Below are 24,297 nucleotides of genomic sequence, written 5' to 3' on the forward strand. Positions count from 1 at the left end.
AGACATAGGACTATTTTCTGAGCGGCAGCATCCAGCAGGAAATTGTGACCTCCAGGAGGAGGTGCTTGAGGCAGGTGGACACGTGGAGCTGGAGCACAGGAGAGAGGGCCAGGTTGGAGACAAGAATTAGGGGGTCGCTGGCCTAGAGATCCCCCAGAGAGAGCATATAAGATGAAGAGAGCCCTGGACAGAGCTCCAGAGGAGTTTCTGACAGAGAGGAGATGACTGGGAAGGAGCTGGAAAAGGAGGCCAGAGTAGAAGCAAAACCAGGGAACTGCGGAGTCTCAGACATGCTGTCATCATGGGAGTTTCTGGGACAGCAAGACCTTTGTCCTGGTCATCGCCCAGAGCCTAGCTCAGTGCCTGGGAGCCCAGGAGGTGCTGAATAAATGCGTATTAAATAAATGAATGACCATGACAGACAACGGGACACACTTCTGAGGGTGAAGTCCCAGGGGAGGGAGCACAGAGGGACAGTATCCCCCCTGCCCCCACCCCTCCAATCAGTGCAAGGACAAGTGGGAGGTTATTCTGGGGCCTCCTCTGGGTAAATATAGCTTTTGGATGGGGTGGGGCCGGGTGGGGGGCCGGAGGTGGCTTCCTCGGTTTGTTTGGGGCACTTCCTTATAAGGCTGTGCAGGCTGAGGCGCCTCAGAGGGTGAGGTTAGGGGCTGAGCTCTCCATTCAAGCCAGCCTGATGCTGTCCCATTGCTGCTGCTGCTGCTGCTCCTGCCGCCATTGCCACGAGTCTCAGAGGAAATCAAAGGCCTAGGTGTTGGGCTCGGCCAAGGGAGCACAGAGTGTGGTCTCTTAAAGGGCTCCTTCAGCCTTAATGTCTGTGTGAGAGCCCAGCCCTGGAGTGGGGAGAGTACGTTCTTCCAGGGTCCTCTCAGAAAGAGACACTGGACACCTCCTTCCCCCGTGGGGCCTTCCTGGGACTGGGTCATCCCCAGAGGCACCACACAGCTAGGACATCCTGTGGTCTAACCTTGATCCCTGCCACTGCAGGGTCTGTGCCTCTTTCTCTGGTCTCTTGAGATCAAAGAATCAGAATTCATTTATTGCCTCCAAAGAAAGGCCCTGGTCCTCCACTTCCCTCCCCACCCCCTTCTCAGCCCCTCCCTGGGGAACCAGCTGCTGCCACTTGACCCTGTGGTGTCACAGCTGCTGTCAGCAATGCCATGCTCATGAAGCAGGGAGAGAGGAATGTGATTTAATTTCAGCTGGAATGTGCTCTCTGAGGCTGCCCATGGAAGGGAGAGGGGATGGAAAAAAAGCCCACCTAAGCCCAGGAAACCCGAGACGACTCTGGGCTTGGGCACAGGCTCCTGGGTCCCAGCTGGACCCCCAGCCCCACCCACAGGGGAGAGCTACGTTCCAGGATGGATCCTACAGCAGGACAGATGGAAGTTAGACTTGAGGGTCTTCTTGGGAGGTGGGAAAATAGGATGTTTCTTGAATGCAGCTCAAGTACCTGAAGAAAGGACTCAGGCACTCTGTTCCTGAATCTACAGGCTGACCTTAAAAAGACTAGGATGAGAAGAATCTCAAGTGGCTGAACCAGGGGAGGAGATGCTTGGCTCAGAAGCAGAGGGAGGGACAGAAAGAATGGCCCACAGAGGAAAATGTGGCCCTCTCTCTTTCCTCTCTCATGGCACTGGGGTCTCCCATCTACCTCCCTGCTGGGAGCCCTCTTTCCCCTCTCCCCCCCCCCTCCTCCTCCTTCTCCTCTTCCTCCTCCTCCTCCTTCTTCTTCTTCTTCTGATGGAGATCTTGTCTGTCACCCAGGCTGGAGTGCAGTGGCACTATCCTAGTTCACGGCAGCCTTGACTTCCTTGGTTCACAACAGCCATCCTCCCACCTCAGCCTCTCAAGTTGCTGGGACTGCAGGCGTAAGCCACCAGACCTGGCTAATTTTTGTATTTTTAGTAGAGACAGGCTCTTGCTATGTTACCTAGGCTGGTCTTGAACTCCTGGGCTCAAGTGATCTGCCTGCTTTGGCCTCCCCAAATGCTGAGATTACAGGCATGAGCCACTGTGACTGGCCTCTCAGTCTTTCTAACACAGCATTCCCACACCCAGATCAGGCTTGTCTCTTCTCCCACATTTCAAGGGTAGAGGCCCTGCCTCCTACTCCCCAAAGCCTTCCCCAAGCCCCACTATTCCAGGGGCTCCAAGGTGGATGTCCCTCCTGTACTTGATGCTCTGGCCCCAAAGGGATGGACCCTAGGTCCCAGCGTCCCAGGCCCTAGAGCCCTCTTCCTTCCTCAACCTTCTCTTCTAGTCACAGTCTCCCCTCCCCCCCAGTCCCGTTCACTCTCCCCACCCCCATGACTCAGCTGTGGCTCCAGAAATAAACCAAGGCAGGTGCCAGGAGGCCTCTGTCGAGGAACCCCCTCCCAACAGCTGCCGTCTCAGCTGCTTGCAAGTGCCAGGGCCCCAGAGCCCCAGGCAGGCTGGCTGGGAGACTTTACAGTGGGGAAATGCTCCGCTGGCTCTGGCCCCCTCCTGGGTCTTCAGGACTCCATCCTCTTCGCAAAGGAGAGAAATTTGCCACTCAGGGACCCAACTCTCCTTCCCTGTCTCCCCATTTTCACCTCTCTTCTGTCTTCTGCCTACTTTCCTCCCTCCTCCCTGGTCCCTTCCCAAGTTCTGAGTCTTTTTTTTTTTTTTTTTTTGTCGGAGTCTCGCTCTGTCGCCCAGGCTGGAGTGCAGTGGTGCGATCTCCGCTCACTGCAAGCTCCGCCTCCCGGGTTCACGCCATTCTCCTGCCTCAGCCTCCATAGTAGCTGGGACTACAGGTGCCCGCCACCACACCCAGCTAATTTTTTTGTATTTTTAGTAGAGACGGGGTTTCACCGTGTTAGCCAGGATGGTCTCGATCTCCTGACTTTGTGATCCACCCGGCTCAGCCTCCCAAAGTGCTGGGATTACAGGCGTGAGCCACCGTGCCTGGCGCAATTTCTGAGTCTTTTGGTCTCTCCAGGATTTCTTCCTTTCACTTGCCAGGAAATTATGTCAGAGAGAACTTCGGTTCACCTTGATGGAGAAACTGAGGCACAGAGCGATGTCCCTTGCCAGTGATACTAGGAATTCCTAGATGCCACTTGGGGTCTATATAACATGGGCCAGGGCAGGCAAGATGGCTTATGCCTGTAATCCCAGCACTTTGGGAGGCTGAGGCGGGAGGATCGCTTGAGCCCAGTAGTTCGAGACCAGCTTGAACAACATGGAGAAACCTCATTCCTACAAAAACAAAAACAAAAACAAAAACAAAAAGTTTCCTGCCTGGTAGCATGCGCCTTGTAGTCCCAGCTGCTGAGGAGGCTGAGGCATGAGAATCGCTTGAGCCTGGGAGGCAGAGTTTGCAGTGAGCCAAGATCGTGCCTCTGCACTACAATCTGGGCGACAAAGTGAGACCCTGTCTTAAAAAAATGAAACAAAAACCCATGGGCCAGGGGACTGTGGGCTAGCCCCCTTAAATATTCCAGTCCTGTGGTCGACAGCCTCCCCATTAGCAAGCTCTCTAAATACTAAGGAAGAAGCATCCGGGAATAAACACAGAAGCCACAAGATCCACCCACTCAGACAATTAACTAGTCTAGAGTCTCTCAGTGGGGGGAATTTCCTCACATTCTTCCTTTTCTCCTGTTTTCTTTTCTTTTTCCTTCCTTTTTTTCCTTTCTTTCCTTTCCTTCCTCATGCTCTGCCCCTGCCTCTTTCAGTTCTCCCTTCTCAGGAGGAAGTAGGCTGCTTTGCAGAATGCAGAGCGGAAGTCAGATCTCAGGAAGGACCTCCAGTCTGTGGATTGAAAGAACTTGCACAGCTGGGAGAGACAGCACCTGGGCCCTCACTCCAGGCAGAGATCTGGCTGCAGCCCCCAGGGAAAGTCCACTCACCCACGGGAGTCTGACGGGCTAAGCATTTTTGGAAGTCTTTAGGAGCTGCTGTGTCACAGCAGGGAGCCGGAACAATGGGACTCTTTCTTTCCCTGTGCAGGAGACAGGCCCACAGACAGGGCCTCACAGCTAGGACAAAGGCCCCAGTGAGGTCAGGACAGTGCTGTGGGAGTTGGGGGTGTGGGGGAGGAATGAGCAGGTAGGTGTGTGGTAGAGCAGCCTGGAAGGAAGGAAGCTGGAGGCCCTAGCAAATAAGTTGGGGCTCTCTGGAAGGCCATCTCACCAGGCTGCCAGGCCCCTCGGCAATGTTCAAGCCCCTAAATCTCACCCAGGCTGGGTCTCTTCTCTCCATACACATTCTGATCTCCTTCATTCCCAGGAAACTGAAAACTCTGCAAAGGGACCCCTGTTTAGACATGTGGGAATGAGGCTGAGAGCTTAACCACACGTCCAGGGGCTTGGCAGGGGTGAGCACATCGTTAGATTGGTGCTGTGCCCTGGAAGCAGAGGCAGACACAGATGTGGCCCCTACTCCACATCCCCAAAGATGGGGCTGACACTCTATGAGGGGCCAATTCCTCCTGCCCAAGGCCAGGATAGGACACACATACACGCACACACACACAGGGACTGGGCCAGGGGTTGGACTCTGTGCAGGACGCTGAGTCACCCGTGGACCAGCTCCGCCTTCCCCAGGAAGCCCAACAAAGCCAGGAGAGGGCTTCCGTTTCCGGGCCCCGCCAGAACACCCGGGCAGGTATCAGGGACAGGGCAGGATTCCAGCTTCAGCCTGTCTACCTCTGAAGCTCTCCTGATCAATACATCAGAGAAGATGATGGAGCCCTCCTGCCGCTCTTGGGGAGAGTCGGTGAGAATGCCTTGATGGGAAACCAAAGCCCCTTCCAGCTCACCACCATGGGCTCTCTGGGGAAATCCAATATACTATCAAACTCCACCTCAGGGGACCTCCCTTAAGAGCCCAAGGACAGACACTGCCCCTCCCCAGCCTTCTCCTCTTAAGGCCCTACTTTCAAAGGCCCACCTTGATCTTCATCCACTCAGTTCCACCTAAATCCCCTGAGAGCCCTAAAAATGCATTGACTGTACAATCACAGGGTAACACAGGATAAAGTGAGGATCTACTCTGGCCCCAGAATCATCCTCTTCCCTATAGCTCCTTAAGAAACAGAAGTCTCTGCTCCCTAGCGACGCAGGGCTGAGTTGTGTGGGGGGCAGAAGGTGGGGCAGGTGAGGCCTGAGGTGAGGAAGGAACGTGGTGGTAGGTGGGTGTGGGAGGTCACACTGGTATATCAGAGACCAGCTGGTGTCAAGTTTAGAAATAGGGTGGGGAAGGGCCAGGAGCTAGGCAGGGATGGCCTGGGAGAGCCCCAGCTCCCACCAACACAGAGCTGTATTGAACCTGTGTCTGCCTGTCTTGCCCACTATCTCTGGGTCTCCCGGTATTACTATCAGTCTTTGTTCCTCTGGATCTGTCTCCCTGTCTCTGGATTTTACTGGCTTCAGAGAAGGAATAAGTATTGCCCTTGTGGGTGATGTGCTGTAACAAAGTGGGCACATGCAGGAGTGTGTACATACGACAGTGTGCACGTGTGTGCCTATGTGTGACTGTGTGTGCCTAACTGAGGATCTGCAGGAATGTTCTCTCATCATGAGGACAGACTGCATCCTGATATGCACTTCACCAACAATTCTGTGCACTGGGAGAAGGGTGCGCGCGCACACACACACACACACACACACACACACACACACACACACACACGCGGGCGCTGGGTCACTCTCTGCAGTTCTCAGAGTGACCTCATCCTCTCAACCTCCGCTGACTCACAGCCCCCAGGGCCAGCTAAGCCTGGCCGGAAGTCCAACCCCCTACATAGCCAACCACCCCCCTTCCCCTCCCGCCTCCTCAGGACGCAAGCCCGCGGCGCCCCCTGGCGGGATCCTGGGGCTCCTCGCACCCCTCTGCCCGTCTCCTTCGGCGCACGCTTACACGGCACTCTCAGAGCGCCGCGCTGGGTCCGCAGCGCCCTCTGCTGGCCGCTGCCTGTGACGGCCCCCAGGTCGTTCCCTGGAGCCCAGTCCGCCGCAGGGCTGGGAACCTCCCCTTGGCCTTTAGCTTGTTTCCCTATTTCTTGCATCTCTGCCTTCTCTGCTGGACGTAAACCTTCCTGCGGCCTAACCCCCAGACGTGCTGCAGTGCCAGCGGAGCTCTCCCATCACCCTCACTCTCACACTCCCATGAGGGAAGGCCCTTCCGGAAGCTCAGAACTGGGATACCAAGGCACCAACCTCTACCTTCCTCTCTGGGACCCCAGCCCTTCTCCCTCCCAGGACAGAGCTCATTGACGTCCACTTGATTCTTAGGCACTCAGGCACTCCATCTCTTTGCACACATGCTGCATCACTCCAGCTGTCCCCCAGCACCTGTGCGTTCCTTCATTCCATAAGTACTTCCTGGCAGCTATTCTGGCACTGTTCTACTTGCTGACATCTTTGGGACATCTCTGACCTTTGGAAGCGAATAAATCCCGAAGCTCTATGTATCCTACGAGGCCCTGCCCAACCTAACCTCTCTCTGTCTGTCACAGACATACACACAGAAGCGTCCAACTTGCTTGGGCTCATACACAGTTTTATTTCCTGTTGGTTTTACAGACAGTTCATCCTGCAAGCCCATTCCCTTGGAAAATCCAGAATGAGTGGGCACAGTGCTCCCCAGAGAAATGGAGGGGAGAGGATGGCTGCCAGGCAGAGGGCAGTTGAGGCACTTAGGGATTTACCCCGGCCCTGATGGAAAATCTGGTGCCCAGGGGAGGGGGAGAGGGCCTGGGCTGGGCTGCAGCCTCCCAGGTATTTCCCAGAAGCCCCTTCAGGAACTATCACCTGGACTCTAGTCATGTTGTGACATCCTGTGGTGGCAGGAGCACAGGGTATGAGGGAGAATTTGGGTGACAGGGCAGTGCTGTGGCCGGCAGTGTTCAAGGCCTTGCCCCCTAAGGACCTGGCGTGGGGCTGGAAGAGGGGATCAATAGCGCCTTCCAGCGTCCCAGCAGCCTCCCCTGACGTCCTTCTGGGTCCTTCTCTGGGTGCAGAGCTCGGGCCTGGGGAAGACAAACACTCACCCTCCACCCTGGCTGCTCCTCTCCTCAGAGCCTGCCCTCTGATGTTCTTGCTCAGCCCACGAGAGCCCGGAATGTGGCTGCATGTTATCAGACATCAGCACTGAAGGAACCCGAGAGCCTCCAGCCCACCTTTCCCCCTTTGCCTCAGAGAGGGGCAGTGACTGCTCCAAGGTCACATGGCCAGTGACAGGCAGGACTGAGAGTGGAGCCCAGGGCTACCGTTGGCTACTGTCTCCCACTCCTACCTGCCTCCTCCTGTCACTCACAGGTCTTCTGGGCACACAGGAGATCTGGGGGGTCTCCCAACGGCCGTTCTCTTGGCATCGGATCAGCGGCAGATTGCGCTGGGCCAGTCCTTCCCGGCACCGGTAGCGAAGCACTGTGTCCACCTCATAGCGCAGCCGTGGGCGGCCAAACACTTGAGCCAGGGGCAGCTCCGGTGGTGGCCCACAGGACACTGCAAAGGAAGACAGTTAGGAACTGGGAGCCTGGCTCTGTGGGTGACAGTTCCCAGAATCTCCATGGGGAAGAGAAAAATGGGCCACAACATGACAAAAAAAATTAGGGATTCAGAGTGGACCCATATAACTTGTTAGCTCTCCCATGGTCTGGAACACGTTGTGACTCCTCTATGTAGCCTTGCACTCTCTGTCTACAAACATCAGTTGCCCTGGTCCCCTAACCCACCCCTCCACTTCCTTGCTGGGACCCTCCTTTGCCTGCCCTCACCCAGCCCCATCTTGCAGGTGTAGGACAGGTGGTAGTTGCAGGGCACATCACTCCATTGTCCCTGATCATGCCACACCATGACCACGCAGTTCTCTCCAGACAGGAAGTAGCTGTCAGGCTGCCCAGGGTTCCAGTTCTCATAGAGCTAGGGGGACGGAGGAGGTGGTGAGGAGCTCCTACACCAGGAGTACCGGGAGAGGGCCTAGAGGATCTGGGGAGGAGGACGGGTGTGCGGGGCCCCAAGAGAGGGAAGGCTAGGGCTAGGGAGTAGGGGACCTCCCGGGGAAGGGGAAAGGAGAGGGCAAGGACTTTAGGGGAGGGAGAATGGGAGCCAGAAGGGAAAAGAGAGGACACAAGGAAGGGAGGAGAGCCCAGGGAGAAGAGGCAAAGGGCACGAGAAAGGGAAGGAGGCCGGAAAAAGAAGGGGGCAGGGTCAGGAGGGGTGGGGGCGGTAGGGAACAGAAGTGCTTAGAGGAAGTGAGCTAGACGGCGGGGGGTGGGGGTCGACTGGGGCCTCTCACCAGGGGGACGCCATCCGACCACAAGAAGTCGCCTTCAATGGTCCTATCGTTGAGCCCGATCCACTGGTACTCCCGGTACCGGTCTAGGGAGACGAAGGGGTGCAGTGAGCGCCATCGCCAGCAGATGGCGACCGTTCCCCGCTCCCGGGCGGTCTGCGGTGACTGCCTGGGAAACCCTAACCCGCGATCCAGCACCCGCCCTTCCCGGGTTCTTCTACCTCCCTCCAGTCTCTGCTCAAGGGCCAGATGGAAAGCAGGGGAATAGGGGTGGGAAAATAAGGAAGATATGAATCCAGGCTAGAAAAGGGGAGTTTTGGAAAAAGAGTAAAAATTTTTAACAAGATTGGAGTTGGAGTTGGGGGAGGCCGACGGAGGTCGGAGAGCTGAGAGGTTGGAGGGACTGGAGGCGGCCCCTTGCGCGGCGGCCCGGCCCACACAGGCGCACTCTACTGCGCGAACCTCCACTTTCCGTTCCCGAAGGCCACTGCCTACGCGTACGTTAGGGAAGGAGGGAGAGAGAACGAGAAGGCGAGTGAACGAGTGAGTGAGGGAATGCACGCTTGAGAAAACCAAGGAATGAGTGCATGGGTTAATGAGGCAGGCGGTTAGGCGAGTGAGAGGGAGAACGCATGGCGGGCGGGGATCCCTCCCACCCTGTCCCCAGCCCACTGTTGATGAAGTCCTGTTCCTCGGGCGTGCTGATGCTGGCCAGATGCGCGCCGTACATCCGGCACTGGGTCTCTGCCTCCTCCCAGCTCCTTCGTGTGGAAAAGTGTTTGTAGCAGGAGCCCTGGAAGGCGTCCCAGCCCGGGTTGCAGAAGCTAAGGCCTGCGGCACAGAAGGACGGGAATCTTAGGGCACCAAAACCCAGAGGGCCAGGTCCCCCTGGAAGGGGCTGGTCTCCTTCCACTACCGCAGGCTGAGAGGGGCGGGACTAAGGGGCGAAGGGGGTTGGTGTCAAAGAGCTAGTAGAGAATGAGGGGGCTAGCATGAGCCTAGAGGGGCTCTTGGGCAGGGGCGCTGGTGTCTTTTATGAGAGACAGGGACCAGGGTGAGGGATGGAGTTCTGGGCTGAGTCTCCATCGTACCGAGCAGTGCTCTCCTCTCCAGGAGAATGGAGCCTGTCATGTATTGACCACCGATTAAATGCCAGGAGTATGCTTTGCACTGGTCTCAAATGCACCCCCTATGAGAGGCATTTTGGTTTCACTTAGATAAGAAAATTGAGGGTAGGACTCAAAGAAGTTATGCAACTTGCCTAAAACAGGGACTCATTAATGACAAGGTCAAAACCAATGTCCTCCCTCCCCCTTCCAGAAGCAGCACGTTGTGGCAGAGTCCAGGCTTCAAACCTGTGCCCCATCCCTCAACACTCACCAACATCGCACAGGTCCCCCCCATAGCCAGGCAGACATAGGCAGCGGATCCCTTCCTCCTCTTCCAAGCATGTCCCACCATTGTGGCAGGGGCTGGGGACACAGTCACCTGAGAGGGGGAAAGAAGTGAGGCCGGGGGAGCGAGGCAGCCCGACTCTACAGCCTGAGCCCTCCAGGAGAGGGTGCAGAGGGTCCCCCAGCCCTGGTCTCTCTGTCCTGAAAGCTATAACAGCACCCTAAAAGTGCTCCCTAGAGACTGTCTCTGGTTACAACCCAGCCCTGAGTTCTGGGTTTCTTTCCTCTTCCCGCTCCCCACTTCAGCACTGGCTCGGCCTTGTGCAAGCCACTGTTATGGCCACCAGTGTGAGCCCAGCCCAAAAGGGACTGGGGAGAAGTGGCCAGGAGGGCCCTCAGAACCCAGACCCATGATGGAGAAAGATACTGGGCACAGAAAGTTATAGCTCTAAACTCTTATCTGGCTTCTGTGTGACATTGGGCAGGTCATTTTCCTTCTTTAGGCTTGGAGTTTAGCCCCACACCCCCTTGCCTTTGTGCCAGGTCCCAGCACAGTTCTGTATAGTCCAGGTGGAATGAATGGAAGTGAAGGAGGGAACAGAAGGATTACCATAGCAACAGTGGAGGGTGGTCTCCCTTGACTGCTCCTGAGACCTGATATTGGTGTGGTCCAGGTGAATACTAACCATTCTTCCTGCTGTCCACTGGGCAGTCAGCCAGCCCCAGAAGTTGTTAGTGGAGATCCAGCCCACTTTCCTCACTCTAGGCCCTGCCCTTTCTCCCCCAGCTTAGGAACTAAGTTGCAGCAGCTCCCATTGTCCTGCAGTGCTGACTGGCCTCATACATGCAGCTTTCTCTCAACATCACCCAACCTCTCACCTCCCCTTCTTATATCCACAGACTCTTCCACTTACCAGTCTCCCTCTCCCAACTCCACTTTGGGCCTTCTGCAGGTTCTCCAACCTAGAATCCATCTCACTCCTTCCTTCTGGCTTCCTCTCCTCCAGGCAGTCCTCTTAGACTAACACACTACCCTGAAGGTCTGCAATCTGTTGCCTGGCTCTAGCTCCATCTGGCTAAGCCATCTGCTTTACTGGACTTTTTTTCTATGGATCCTGGGGTAGGATGTGGCTGTGCTTAAGATGCGCTTGGGTGCTATAGGAGCTGTCAGTTTCCAATTCTTTCTGGTTCAGATGACCCAGGGGAAGATGGCTCCACAGAACAACTGTGTAGGTCATGGCCCTCAGCGATGGTAAGGTCAAGGCCCTCAGCCATGGGAGGCAAAACCACTCCAGGGCAGAACCCTTCAGACTTTACCATCCACCTCTAGAAGCCATGGCCAAGGCCCACAATGCTTCACGCTGGCCTGGCCACAGATCCCACTGCCTGGTGAGAATCAGTAGGGGTGGAGAGAGGAGAAGCTGGAGTCGATTCAAAGAATTTTGCTGGGATGACCTATCTGTTTTGGGTGAAATGAATCAGCTTTTCCAGCACCACTCCTCCTGTCATCTTCCCTCCTGCCAATAGTTTCTTCCCAGCTGGTAGTGCTGCCCACCTCCCAGCCCCAGAGGAAGAGGTATTTCATTTAACCCATTAAGCACCAGGCCCCACAGAGGGTAGAATCCTGAACTTCCTCCCATTCCTCACACTTTCCTGTCCCTCCTATTGTCCTTTCTGCTCCTTCCCATTCAACCCTCCAACCCTGGGGGACAGAGGTTCTCAAACTTTGTCTTTGGTCCCCTACCCAGGCCATGGGTCCCTCCCCTTGGCTGTGGGCTACAGAACCTGAACCCAGCACAGGCAGAGTCAAGTGAAGAATGCTTCTTCTTGTCATCTTCCCTCTCCCTTTTTGGGGACAAGTACTCTGCACAACCAGAAAGTTTTCCCTTCCTTTCCATTGAAACAGCAGTCAAGGAGACCTCCCACTTACCCTCCAGGTGGGGGAACTAAGATACTGTAGATACCTCCAGTTGTGCTCCTTTTCCCGCCAAACCCCCTCCCTATTCCCCACAGGGCTGAACTCCAAGGCCAATTGTGCAGGGACCTAACAGTTGACATGGGTAAGCCTGGGTGGGACACAGGATGTGATCCATCTAAGACAGGGGTCCTAGGGTTGAGGGAATCCCAGCCTTCCCCAGGGACTTCCACTGGGAATCTTAGCCTTCCTGAGTAGGGAGGGCTTCTCTCAGACCCCAGAACCTGACTCCTTCCTTCGCACTCTCCATCACTTGCTCTTCAATCTGTGTCTTCTCCAGCATTAGGTACTTTGAGACCCTTTGGGTTTGGGGAGGGTGAAGCCATTCCTTCTGGAGAGTAGGGAATGGTCATTAGTGCAGGAGTTAGTGGAGAAGAGGAAAGCTGTAGGTAGTGGGATGAGCATTAGACACCACCCCCTGCTGAGATGCAGGGCTAGGGGGTGGGGGTGAAGGCACCTGAATGCCAGGGAACTGCCTCTATGCTGAGAGACCCTCAGTTCCCTCAGTTACTATGACTCTTGGCACCACCAAGATGGACTGGAAGTGAATATAAATGCACAACCCATGCACCCTGGGCTGCAGGGGTTTCTCCTCATCAGGAGTGAGGGACTGCAACTCCCAGCACTGCCTCAGACTATGGATGATGACTTCTCCAGGAGTAATGTGTACAGTCACATTTTGGAATTTCAGCAGCCAGGAAGGAAAGTGTAGACGGGCCTGAGAAGGAGAGGCTGGGGGAACAATGAGGGCTGTTAGACTGCCAGGACAGACAAGGGGAGAAGCTGAAAATGAAAAAGGAAGAGAGGCCAAGACACACACACACAGAGGGAGAGACATGGAGCCAGAGAAGAAGCATCCAAGTGCTCCTCATGACACAGACCCATAGAATGAGAGGGATGGACAGCAGGAGATGGAGACAGAGGGTACCAGAGCTTGGTTACAAAGCGGTTTAATAGAGATTTATTTCCAAGGCTTGTTTTCCATGAAACAGTCAAAAAATACTTCACAGAAGTAGTTGCTTAAGGCTCTGTGGGGGTACGGGTTCTCCTGGACTCCAGAGGTTGGGGGATGGGGAAGGGACTCCCAGGCTTCCCTGAGATCAATGGGAGGCAGCTAAAGGGGACGGCACACAGGAGGAGGAAGGGAGTAGCGGAAAATAGGCTGAGCCCTGAAGACTGCAATAGGTGATGAGGACCCCTGGAGAGGCCTGAGGATGCTCTGTGGGACTGGTGAGATGTGAGCCACAGGTGGAGGGCCCAATGGCAAGGAAGGGTCACAGATGGTCAGTGGCAGGGCTGGGGTCACAGGGTGAAGACTCGGAGAGCTGGGATGGAAGTCACAAGGTGGGTATCCGAGATTGGAGACCCATAGGTAAAGGTGGGTAAGAGAATGAAGGCAAAGGACAGGAGAGTTTGGGATGATGGTGGGTTAAAGGACTACAGGTCAGGTGACCCAGAGTTGCAGGGGGAGGAAAAGGAGTAGGGTAGAGAGGGCAGTTGAGCCTTGGGCAGAATTACCTGATGCGGGGACCACGGCCACTCCACCTCGGCTGGCGCTGTCAGTGGGCAGCACTGGCTGGGCCTGCACTGAGGTCCCTGCCGGGGCAGTTCTTCCAGAATTATCTTCAGAGGGGGCCTCCAGCTCCCTGGTACCCTCAGGGGCCCGTGTGGCTGGAAGCAGGGAAGGGGCACCCTCAGAGCTTCCTGTCTCCTCGCTCTCTCCTCGAGGGACCCCAGATAGCTCAGGACCACCGGTTTCCTCCCCTGCCTCTCTTGCCCCAGCCAGAGTGGAAGGTGATGGGGATGCTAGGTTCCTCTCCCTGGGAGAGGGCAGAGTCTCAGTAGGTGGTCCATGGACCCTTGGAGGCCTGGGAGTTTCTGACTCTCCATCAGGAAGTGGTGATACACCAGGCTGCAGGACTGCCCTTGCTGGCGCCTGAGAGAGTGACTCCTGGGCTGCTGGCTCAGTGGGGAGAGAGACCTCAGGGCCCGGGCTGTTGAACTCGCTGGGCCATGCCCACAGAGCCTCATCCTCCACCTCTTCCTCCTCTTCTTCTTCCTCTTTCTCTTCTTCATCTTCATATTTCTCTTCTTCCTCCAATGCCTTGCCTTCCTCTTCTGAGAACACCGTGGGCGGGACCATGGATTGAGTTTCAAATTCTAAGCAAAGCACAAACGGTTCAGCACCAGGGACAGCGCCCGCCCGAGGACCGAAAGAAAAAAGGGAAGGGGAGAAAAGTGGGGCTGGGGAGGGTGAACCCTGGGGAATAGGGAAGATCCCGCCCTGAGGACGGGTGATCCTTGCTCCACACTGGAAGAACTTGACCCCAGCTACGTTGTTGAGGCAACACTTGAGAAGGCTCTGTGAGCCATCATTAGCCCCGGAGAACAAGATCATTGCATCTCCCTCCTACTCTGTCAAAACTCTAGTCTGTTTTGGGTGTGTGAGGTGGAAGAGGGACCAAAGAAGGGAGGCCACGCCTTTCCAGGGCGCGGCTCCTTGGTGCAAGCATCTCTAGCTCCATAGAGTTGGGGGTGGAATTTACTGGAAAAACAAAGGTTGGGAGAGGGACAGGAAAGGTGCCCTGCACCCCTGAGCTGCTGAGCAAGGACAGGGCAGAGTCATGCCATCCATGACGTGAGCATCAACCTAGGCTTGCCTCTTCTGCCCCCAACTTCTTTCAATCAAGACGTCCTTAGGATAAGGGATTTGAGTTACCTGGGACAGTCCTAGGGGCCTCTGCTGGGTCTTCTGGAGTGGAGCTTCCACCTCCTCCATCTTCCATGATGGGGATGGAGTAGATGGCCCCACGGGATTCGCTCTCCATAGCTTCCTGAGGCAGCTGCAGTTCCTCCAGGGTCTCTGTCACTGTGACGATGGCCTCTAGTCCATCAGAGGCTGGGTCGGAAGCTGGGTTGGAGGCCTCAGGAATGGCAGAAGGCTGGGCTGAGTCTGTGGCAGGAGGAAAGTATTGATGCGAGGCTGAATAGGTAGCTCTGCCCTCCCAGGTCACAACCTGCACCAGGGAATTCTCTCAATTCTCTCACATCTTCCCAGTGGAGCACCTACTGGGGTGCAGGGAGCATCCCAGAACTTCATCACTCATTTCTCAAGCATTCATCAAGTGCCTACTGTGTGTCATGCCAGGCATTCTCCTGGGCACTGAGGATACAGTGTAGAACGAAACAGCAAACCTCCTACCCTCAAGGGAAATTATATTCTAGAACAGACGACAAACAAACATATATTATAATGTTACAAGATAAAGAACACTTGAGCAGAGTCAGAAGATAGAATGATGGAAAGTACTACTTTGGAGTGGTCAGGAAAGGCTCAAGTGAGAGATATTCCCTAGGGGGAGGGGCTGGAGCCAGCAAGATGGATGAAACAGCTTTAGTACTTTGGGATCTTGGGCTTGGGGCAAGGTGTGAGGGGTCCCAGCCATCCCCAAATTCTTTTATTTTTTAGACAGAGTCTCGTTCTGTCACCCAGGCTGGAGTGCAGTGGCACAATCCCGGCTCACTGCAACCTCTGCCTCCTGGATTCAAGTGACTCTCCTGTCTCAGTCTCCCAAGTAGCTGGAACTACAGGCATGCGCCACCACTACTGGCTAATTTTTGTATTTTTAGTAGAGACAGGGTTTCACCATGTTTGCCAGGCTGATCTTGAACTCCTGGCCTCAAGTGGTCCACCCACCTTGGCCTCCCAAAGTGCTGGGATTACAGGCGTGAGCCACTGCACCCAGCCTCCAAAATTCTTGAAATAGGAGGGGAGAGGCTTGTCATTTCGTCAGGATAGCTGGAGGGCGGAATGCAGGAATAACTTCAGGCACTACCTGAAGATCTCAGTGGTGGGGCAAGTAGGCTAGGGAAAGGGCCACCTCCTTCTGGGACCTACTCCCTTCAAATAACCAGAAGTTTAGAATGGTTTACTTGTCCTCTGGGGAAGGGAGCCAAGAGCAGAACACCAATGAAGTGAAAGTGGAATTGGGCTAAGAAAAGCCCTGAAGGCCGTCTGTGCTCAGCCAGGCAAGACAGGACAGTGAGTCCCTGCCCTTATCACCTGCTCCAGTGAGCCTTACTCCTCACCAGACCTTGTGTCCTTGCTGCCTCTGTCGTCCACCAATTGTGTCCCAACTGTAGTCATATTCCCGCTCCCCTGACCCTCCTCATGATCCAGGCCATTTCTTTCCAAAACAGTGCTTGGCTTGGCACACAATCATAGCCAGTACACAGAAGTTTTAGCTATTACTACTACTACTACTACTACTACTATTACCCCTGTTCCAGGAGATCTTTTCAGATGGACCTGTCTTCCTATGGACTTTTACTTGCCCACCCCTCCCCAGCCCCCAGCCAGATATGTCCACAGATCTGTCCCAATGGTAGTAATGCTTTTCTCTCAGTCTCTCCTCATCCCGGGAGTGAAGCATCTTGTCTTCCCTTTGACTGGGGGTTCCCATGGCAAAAGCTGTGTCTTCATCCTTCAGACCAAGTGCTCCCTTAGGGTGAAGGCTGTGTCTCCTCCTTCCGTTTCTGCTTCCAGCTCTTGTAACAGCATTTCAGGCTTACAACTGGGGAAGGACCCAGACACCCCATGGCAATGCCTGTCTTATTGTCAGTTACCCTTGGCCTCGGCCTTTTGCCTCTGAGGGTCCCAGAAACTGCCTCCCCCTCAGCTCCCAACATAAGATATGGGCAGGTTTGGGTGCAGTGGCTCACACCTATAAATCCCAGCACTTCAGGAGTCCAAGGTAGGCAGATTGCTTGAGCCCAGGAGTTCAAGACCAGCCTGGGCATGTGGCGAAACTCCATCTCTACAAAAATTTGCTAGACATGGTGGCATAAATCTGTGGTGCCCCCTACTCCAGAGGTTGACATGGAAGGATCCCTTGAGCCCAGGGAGGTTGAGGTTACAGTGAACCATGATCGCACCACTGCACTCCAGCCTGGGGAACAGAGTGAGACCCTGTCTCAAAAAAACCCGAAAACAAACCATAAGACGTGGGCAGAAAGCTATCTCTATTCCCAACTGTGCTTAAGGTCCTGCTCCCTTTAGGGGGAATTGAGTCCATCCACCAGTATTTGGTAGTTAAAGATCTGACACTTTCTTAAGCTGTAGTTTCTGGAAATCCTCCAGAGGGCTCCTGAGGGCATTTGGTTGTTGACCGGAAGAACTTGAGCAGATTACTCATTGAATTCACAGAATGTTGGTCAACTCTGCTCTGCCAATAAGCTGGCAGGAAATGGGAGCTTATTCAGCAGCCCAGCTGGAGCAAACAACGCATGGACTACTGGTGGGAAGGCAGATAAGGAGAGGCCAAAAGGTGAGCACTCCTTGGGCCAAACAGCTGACAGACACCACACCAGAGGGCATGCCCAGATTTAGAACCCTAGATGACAAGCTGGATTTCACCCACGACCCCTTCAGGCAAATGGCAAAGCCCTGAGCTAAACTGATCAGACTAGGGTAGGATTTTTAGGGCTCAACTTTGCCTTTCTGAGATTGGTCTCAGCTTCTGCAGGGAGGTGGGCTCACCTCGGAAGCAGTAGACGTTGAAGCGGCTGTGCTTATTGGGGAAGCCAGTCTGGTTGGGGAAGAGGAAGAGAGTCTTGACACCAGGCAAGCCCCCACCACAGCGCTGGCTGGGTGTGACAATGGGGTAGCGCACACTGCCATCAGCCAGCCACCCTGGGCTGCAGCGGTCCAGGCCACCGTCCCAGGCGGCATACAGCTGGCCCGTGGTGGCAATCTCTGCACCCCGCTCCTGGCAGTACGCCCGTGCTTCCTCCAATGTCAGCTTTTCTGGAGGATCACCCAGGAACAGTTCTCCTAGGTGGAGAAGAGAAGACTGGGTTACCAGGCAGCTGGTAGCTCCTTCCACTCTGGTCTCCCATGGGAACCCTGGGCAAGCTTCTCCAGTTCCCTCATCTGTGGCAGGGAGTCAACTACTCTAGGATCAAAATCAGAATAGAACCTCAAGATGGACATTAGAGCTCAAAGAGATGGAGCCCAGACTTCTCATTCTGCAAAGCCATGCACAGAGACCACCCAGCAGGTGGTAGATGAGTTAAACTCGGTATCCTGCCACCTGGCTGAGACTTTAATCATGAGCTTGCCTCTGTGACAGTGTTTGGAGAGAAGGACACCAATTTTCTCCTTACTCCTGCTTGCACCCTTAAACTTAGGAGGGATAGTAAAGTCCTGCCGAGGCCCTGGGAGGACCTATGGGCAGCATGGGGGGTAGGAGATTGTCCCCTGGGAACCTCTCACTCCTAATCACCATTTAGGTCTTCAGCATAACAGTAGACATCATAGAGGTCATCCGGGTCCACCACACCATAGTTCCGGACCCCGGGGAAGCCATCCATGTCTCCGTAACAGGCCTCTCGTGGGGTCTGGATGGGATACCTGGGGAGGAAGGACCGAATCACTTAGTACAGATGCTTTCACCAGGGAGCCAGCCCATATTGACTCTACTGAACCCCACTGCCACCACAGTGCAGCCACTTGCTGACAGCTCGCTGTCCTCCTAGCTCTACAGGGATGCACATGCTCAGGGTCCTCACCTCCCCTCCTCAGACCAGCCTCATCCCCCAGAGGCAAAGAGCCCTGCGTGCCCAGCCTGACGCATCAGGCAGCACCCGGCAGAAGAGGGGCCATGGCCACCTCAGGGGCAAATAGAAGCCCCAGTCCACAGCCCCTGCCCACCTCACGGTCTGATCCGACAGCCAGCCAGCATCACATTGCTCATAGCCCCCAAGGTAGGCGGCATAGAGCTGCTCCGGGGTGGCGATGTGGGCTCCAATGCGGGCACAGGCTTCCTGGGCCCCAACAAAGGAGAAAGCGTAGCGGGCAGAGCCCTCTCGGTAGAGAAAGACGACCCCTGTGGGGCAGAGAGGACCCCGGAGCCAGGTGAGCACCCAGCACACTGGCCTCCCCTCACCCTCCTTGTCACTCCTCTGTACACAGGGGTAAAGTTCAATTGTGCTCACTCTACAGCATGAGGGACTTAAGTTAGATGGTGGGGAGAATTTCCTCTACCTGAAGAGAGAAAGGAGGCCTGTGTCTCCTCACTCTTTTTCCAACCCAGGCTGCGCCTTCCAGCTACGTTTGCTTCCCTCTCACACTGTGGGCTCCCCGAGGGCAAGACTCCTCCCTTCCCTCCCTCCCTCCCTCTGGGAACCTCCCTGCCCTCTCACCTTTCACCTTGACCTCCACAGCGTCGCTGCTGTCATCGATGCCGTGCTGGACCTCGCAGCGATAGATGCCTGAGTCGTTGGGGCGCAGCTCGCTCAGCGCCAGGGAGACATCGGTGAGCGACGCTGGGTACGCAGGCAGTGCCACGCGGAACCGGTAGGCCTCATTCACCTTGACGCGAACTCCCCGCGCCACCAGCACCTCTGCCTCCCGGCCCCCGGAGAGGAAAGTCCACTTGACCCGCGGAGATCCCAGCACGGCCCGGCGGCTCGGCGGCGGCCGCAGGTAGTGGACGTGGCAGGGGATGGTGAGGGCGCCACCAAGCACACCCTGCAGTGGCGCGTGACCGGAGATGCGCACGCGAAAGGCGCGGTCCTCTGTGAACGGGTGGAGCCGGCTAGAACTTAACGCTGTAGACCCTCAGAGTCCCACCCGGTGGGCTGCAAGCCCCGATCCAGGATCCCTCCTTCCAGCCCCAGGATTCCCCGGCCCCTCTAGAACCAGGGGCCAGGGTCCTGCAGCCCTACCTCTGGGTCCTCCAGGACCATCACGGTCTCCAAACCCATCCCCCAAAGTCTCCCAGTCAATTCTGCCCCCGGATTCCTTGCCCTGCTCTCAGAGTGTTCCACTTCCTCTCCAAAATTCCTAGACCACACCCCAGGGTCCTCCAACCTCGCCCCCTGAGTCCTCCAGCCCAGTTTCCCGGTCTGCTCCCTTTAAGGCCTCCTTCAGGGTTTCTCCCAGTCCCACCCCTTTCCCACCTGCTAGCTCCAGGATCCCCTATCCTCCACCTTAGGGACCCAAAGCCTTGCACCCAGTGCCCCTCGCTAGTCCTCGCTAGTCCTGCCCCATGATTTCTCCAATCTACCAGATGCTCACAGCTCAGCCTTTATTTCCAAGTGTTCCAGCCTGGACTCTTCCCCACAACCCTCCCCATTCTCTCTCTTTCTGGGGCCCCTAAGCCTGGAAGCAGTTGGTTAGGACTGAACAAGACAGAGATGGTGACCCCCAGTGGGGTTGCTTACCTGAGCTGTCTCCTTCCAGAACATCTGCTAAAGCTGCAGGAGCCTGGGCCAGGACCAGGGCTGCCAGCAGGGGCAGGAGTAGCTGGGCCATGCTGCAGGCTGACAGAAGGACATGAGAAAGAAAGATGGGGTTAGACTTCAAGATGGACTTCCCCAGGCTCCCTACTACACCCATGTGGGTTCACACATATCCTGGCTCCAGAAGTGCCCTACCTTCACATCACCAGGGACTCTCTGTTTCTGATCCCCATCTTCCCACCAAGGGATTCCTTCTCAGAACCAAGACCTGAGTCCTAGTCAACTCACTGTGTGACCTAAGCCAGCTCCTTACCTTCTCTGGGCCTTTATTTTCTTATTTATAAAAGAGCATCATCATTACTACCTCCATGAGTTGTAATGGAACCATGTGCTTTGAGAGTGTTTTGTATCTTAAAACTCCTGTACACATGTATAGCACCAGGCACACAGTAGGAGCTCAGTATATAGCATGAATGGTGGGTGCTATTATACTCAGAATTCTGTCTGCTCCTCCCAGTGCCAGACTCCTTCCTTGAACCCAGAGCCTTCTCCCATAGTGCCTCTCTAGCCTTTCCTGCCTTCTAGACGGTCCCTGCCTCCATGGACATCATACTCACCTGGCCTTTTCCAGGAGGGCCTTCTAGACTGAACACAAGTAAGCACAACTTCTCTTGAGCTCACCATCTCCTCTACCTCCTCCCCACCATTATTTGTAAGGAAACTCTTCTCTTTACTCCCTGACATTCTCCATCCCCCTTCCTTGGCTGCCTCCTCCCTTCTTCTTCCCAGCCTCTCCTTTCTGCCTGGCACGGGCTTTCCCACCGGAACTCTTGGCTCAGAAATCAGTTGGGACAAAGCCCCTGTCTCTGCCAGTCTGGCCTCTGTCCAGCCCCTCCCTTCCCCCACCCTAACTTTTGTGAAAGCCTTGGGCTGGAGGGTGGACTAAGGGGGGTGAGAATAAATGGGAGGGGCTACCCCTTCCTACCCCTGGCTATCAGAAACTGTAGAACCCAGAATATTCCTCGAAGCGCTTACACTGTCATAAAAAGGATGTGGCCTGACATTGAGAAATGGAGACTCAGGCTCAGAGAAGGATAGGGCTGACCCTGGATCCCTAGCAAAGAAATGTCAGGCACGAGGGCAATGTGCTCCCAGGAGAGAAGGCTCAGAGCTACATCATCTATAAGGGTTGGGCTAAACTTAGAAGAGCATGGAGATCCAGGTCTGCCATGGAATAGGCCAATGATGCAGCAAGAGAATTGAAGGTTAGACTATAGGCAGGACTCCTAGAAATCAGGTTTATTCCACTGGCTGTGCACTCCCATTCCAGGCCCACTGTTTATCCCCCATCTTCCCTGCCCTCTCAGCCTCTGCCTTCATACCTGCCCCTGTACTTTCCTAAGCCTGAGCTGATGTGAAATTTCCTACTTTCCCCAGATCCTCCCACCTCCCTGCCATCATAACCTCCATCTCCCCCACTGTGTCTTGGTATCATTTCCTAGGGTCAGAGTTGGGAGAGGGGTGGCACAACCAGATGTTTAGGGCCTCCCTCTGACCTTTGAGAGGGAGGAGGTTCTTGATGGGGCCAGATTAGAGGTGCTGAAACCAGCTCCAGGCATGGGGGTGCTTGAGAGGACTGTTCTGGGGCTGGAGTGGGGACCATTGGGCATGAGCAGCCAGTGCCCACCGGGTGCTGGGAAGACTGTTTGCCATGCATCTGAGCTGTGCCAAGGCCTGGGCCCAGCCCCCTTCTGGCGCCCTCCCTCCCTTCTCTCTGGGCTGGAGCTGGAGTTGGAGCTGCTCACAGACCTGGCTCCCATCTCTCTGACAGGCGGCCCAGAAACCCATATAGTTGGAGTCACTTTGGGGCCAACACCCTGTACCACTCTTTCACCTCTGTTCTGACAGTGGGAGAGTGATAGAAGAGGGTCTAAGGCCAATGAGGACCTAACTGCTCTGGAACATGGAGGGCAACCTACCCTTGACCCCAAAAATGGCAGTCATTGACCAGTGACGCCAAGAGGGCAGCCCCGTGCAGTTCTCAGAGAGCTCTGTCTCTCCAGTCTCGGTCCTTAGCCTCCCAGGTGCAGCTAGGAGCCCTGAGGAAACTCAGACTTCCCCACATCTGGTACCAGCCTCGGAACCCAGGGGTCCAGGGTTCTGTGGCCTTCTCTATCCCACACACCACTCACCTCCATTTCATCTTCTCTTCCTCCAGAGCAGGCCACACCTCTCCGTCTCTAACCCGGAGAGCTCAGCAGTCATGCTGTCCCTTCCCTTGATGCCACAACATCCCCCTCTCTGTTTCTGCTCCAGCCTCTTTATCTCTGCCCTTGTTTTGAATTTCTTGAGCTGTTCAGGAAACTTTCCTCTTGTCACATCGTTTCTGTCTGATCCTGGATGTCCATCTCACTCACAGTCTTCGTAGACCCAACCCAGAGAGTTAAGACCAGGTTCTCTCTCTCTCTCTCTCTCTCTCTCTCTCTCTCTCTCTCTCTCTGTGTGTGTGTGTGTGTAGGCATGCACATCCACCACCTCCATGCTGAACACCCATCAGCTGGCAGCCAAGGCCTGTCCCATAGGAACTGAGCTCCAGCACTCAGCAGGGTCAGCAGGGAGGCACCAAAGAAGCCAGAGCTTTGGCTATAGCAGGAGTGAAGCTCTCTGCTACCCCCTTAGCAGCTTCATGAGGAGCAACATGAGCCTACAAGATATCAGCGGGGCCTTAGGGCCTGTAGGAGTAATTGCAATTATCATATAAATAGTCCTTTTTATTGGAAGCACAACTAATAATACTATTAGCAATGTCACCAGCCGAGCTGTTGCAGATCCCTCTCGTATAGAGTCTGAAATGTGGATGATGCTGTCATAAATAGCAAAGTTAGCCATAACAACATAGGCATTGGTAATACTGTGGGTGGGTCTATGGGTAACACTGTTCCCTGATCTTACTGTTATCATCTGCAATCTAAGTAATGCAGATAATAATGGTGCCCCTCAGAATTGATGCCAATCTCTTGGTCCTATTAGAACCATGTAGGCAGAGCTATTCTAATAGGTGGGGGAATACAGGATATGGAAATACCTGGGAGAGGGAATTCCCAGGCCCTTGGGAATTGGACTTCCTGGCAGTGCTAGGAAGGAATGCAATAGTGGTAACGGAATTCCAACTAATAGCTGGAATATTGCTAATGTCTACCTGAGCCAGTTCTCCTAAATGCTTCCTGTGGATAGCCTCAACTGTGAGAAAAAGATTATTTATATTTTGCTCATTACACCAATGAGGAACCCGAGGTTCAGGGAAGTCAACTAACTACCCCAAGGTCACAGAGCAAGGAGCCGAGTTGGGATTCCAGCCGAAATGGGCACCCCGACCACCTCCTAGAGCGGCTCTGATCGGCTGTCTTGCCGGACTACAGTAAGGTGTCCCCAGAAGGGTTGCTGGCCGCTGCTCCTGGAGCTGCCTGCAGCGTGGGGAACGGAGGCAGGGACTGATCCCGACCGCTACCGCCCTGCCTGGGACAAGGTCGCAAATCTAGGGGGCCGCGCTGGGACAGGAGCGCGCAGCAGGGAAGACGCGAGGACCCTAGGGGTTGCTGATCAGACTGCGAGCAGCAGGGGGGCTGCCACTGGCAGAGCTGGAAGCGTGTAGATCAGAGATGGCAGCAGCAGCTGCGGGAGCTCGGGGCTGTCCGGCAGCCTACCCCGCTGCGGTGTCAGGAGTCGACGAGTTGGGTGCCCCAGAGCCTCGAGGCAAGGGCTGACAGGCGGGGGGCGCAGACCAGGCGGGCACTCCCTTCTCTCTGTCCCCGACCCCAGGGCGGGCGGCGGGGCTGCGGAGGCACTCACCTACCCAGGGCTGGGGTTGGGGCGCGGCACTGAGAAGTTTGTAGCCTCCTCCGGGGGTCTCCTCCGGGTCTACGTCTGGGTCCTGCAGCTGCAGCTGAGACTGCGGCGGGGACTGCGCGAGCTCAAGAAGAGGCTGGGGCCGCAGGACATTCGGAAGAGGGCGCCGGCCCTCCCGGCACCGCACAAAACCCCCTTTCTTCCCCCCGCCCCTGCCCCGCCCTCCCCGGGGCCACCCCCACCCCCTGGTCGGGAGCGCGGGGGGCTCGGGACGGTCACGGGACCCGCTGCCTTCTTTGCGTTGGCTCCCGGCGGCAGCGGCGAAAGCAAGGACGAGCGAAGTAGGACATCGTTCAGCGGATGAGAAGCCGAGGGCTTGGGGGTGGGGGGGTGGGGGCAGGAGGAGCGGGGAGGGAGCGTTCGCTGAGCTAGAGGATGACGATGTTGCAGCTGGAGAGGTGGAAGTTGGACAACCAGAGGGACTTCTCGTTGGTCAAAGAAGGAGGAGGGATTCAATTAGACTGTAGGAAGTGGATGAAGGGAGAATGG

The 24,297-nt window shown here is 55.5% G+C and overlaps 1 protein-coding gene across 9 annotated transcripts; it reads right to left on the minus strand.

The window, feature by feature from the left end:
• Positions 1-6,531: 6,531 nt before the first annotated feature.
• On the minus strand, positions 6,532-23,938 carry LOC105498063 (brevican). Of its 9 annotated transcripts, none has more exons than XM_011769861.3 (14): positions 23,756-23,938; positions 19,885-19,983; positions 18,862-19,236; positions 18,371-18,545; positions 17,943-18,070; positions 17,198-17,491; positions 14,378-14,611; positions 13,177-13,818; positions 9,670-9,777; positions 8,962-9,120; positions 8,293-8,375; positions 7,772-7,916; positions 7,288-7,499; positions 6,532-7,021 (listed from the first exon to the last, which is right to left on the minus strand). In XM_011769861.3, exons 2-14 carry the CDS (start codon positions 19,973-19,975, stop codon positions 6,914-6,916), a joined length of 2,754 nt encoding a protein of 917 aa, XP_011768163.1. In that variant the 5' UTR covers positions 19,976-19,983; positions 23,756-23,938; the 3' UTR covers positions 6,532-6,913. The 9 variants fall into 9 exon arrangements, 6 of the variants coding, with proteins under 6 accessions (XP_011768163.1, XP_011768164.1, XP_011768162.1 ...); XM_011769862.3 differs by having other exon boundaries at positions 7,309-7,499; positions 23,752-23,938; XM_011769860.3 differs by having other exon boundaries at positions 23,752-23,938.
• Between the last annotated feature and the right edge of the window lie 359 nt (positions 23,939-24,297).

Source organism: Macaca nemestrina, chromosome 1 (genome assembly GCF_043159975.1).
Source record: "Macaca nemestrina isolate mMacNem1 chromosome 1, mMacNem.hap1, whole genome shotgun sequence".
NCBI classification, from domain to species: domain Eukaryota; kingdom Metazoa; phylum Chordata; class Mammalia; order Primates; family Cercopithecidae; genus Macaca; species Macaca nemestrina.